This window comes from Sinocyclocheilus rhinocerous, unplaced genomic scaffold, assembly GCF_001515625.1.
Source record: "Sinocyclocheilus rhinocerous isolate Xijiao unplaced genomic scaffold, SAMN03320098_v1.1 scaffold7123, whole genome shotgun sequence".
Lineage (NCBI taxonomy): Eukaryota > Metazoa > Chordata > Actinopteri > Cypriniformes > Cyprinidae > Sinocyclocheilus > Sinocyclocheilus rhinocerous.
The window spans coordinates 482-1,148 of NW_015628383.1; the positions used below are offsets into that span (position 1 = coordinate 482).

Genomic DNA, 667 nt, shown 5'->3' on the forward strand with positions numbered 1-667 from the left:
GGTGAATGTGTGCGCAGGGAGCGCCACACCACTGCATTCCCCTAACTTTGGTGTTTCACGCCTTTGCTGGCTTGGTGTTCGGAATAAAGTCTATTTTTGTTTGAACTGCATTTGAGTCCTCCGTCCCTTTTCTGACAGAACATACCCACCAGTTATGGACTCAGCTGAAGATACGGAGGTCCGCCGAGCACTCGTTCAGCAAGGCATCCTCCTGGGACGTCAACAGGAGGAGATAACTGCATCTCATCAGGCCATGACTAATATGTCACAACAGATCGCCGCGATCTCCCAGCGCCTCGATCAGGTTCAGATCGGCCCGCAGGCGGGTCGCACGGCCGCTGCGTCGGCGGAGGAAGGGGCACCCGCGTCACGCCGATCCGAGCCCCGCCTTAATCCTCCGGCTCCATACGCGGGTGAGCCCACTTTATGCCGTTCCTTCTTATCACAATGCTCCCTGACCTTTTCACTACAGCCTTCCTGCTTCCCCACTGAGAGTTCCAGGGTCGCCTTTGTGATAATGCATCTGGCTGGGATGGCTAGAGAATGGGGAACGGCTATGTGGGACAATGGGAGCGAATGCTGCAGTTCCTACACTGGTTTTTCCCAGGAGCTACGGAAGCTTTTTGACCGGTCGGCTCTGGGTAACGAAGCGGCACGAGCACTCTCT

The 667-nt window shown here is 56.1% G+C and overlaps 1 protein-coding gene across 1 annotated transcript; it reads left to right on the top strand.

The window, feature by feature from the left end:
* Positions 1-154: 154 nt before the first annotated feature.
* On the top strand, positions 155-641 carry LOC107737808 (protein LDOC1L-like; the record flags this gene model as incomplete). Its single annotated transcript, XM_016549429.1, has 1 exon — positions 155-641. A coding segment is annotated over exon 1 (487 nt), but the record flags the coding sequence as incomplete, so codon positions are not given.
* Positions 642-667: the final 26 nt, after the last annotated feature.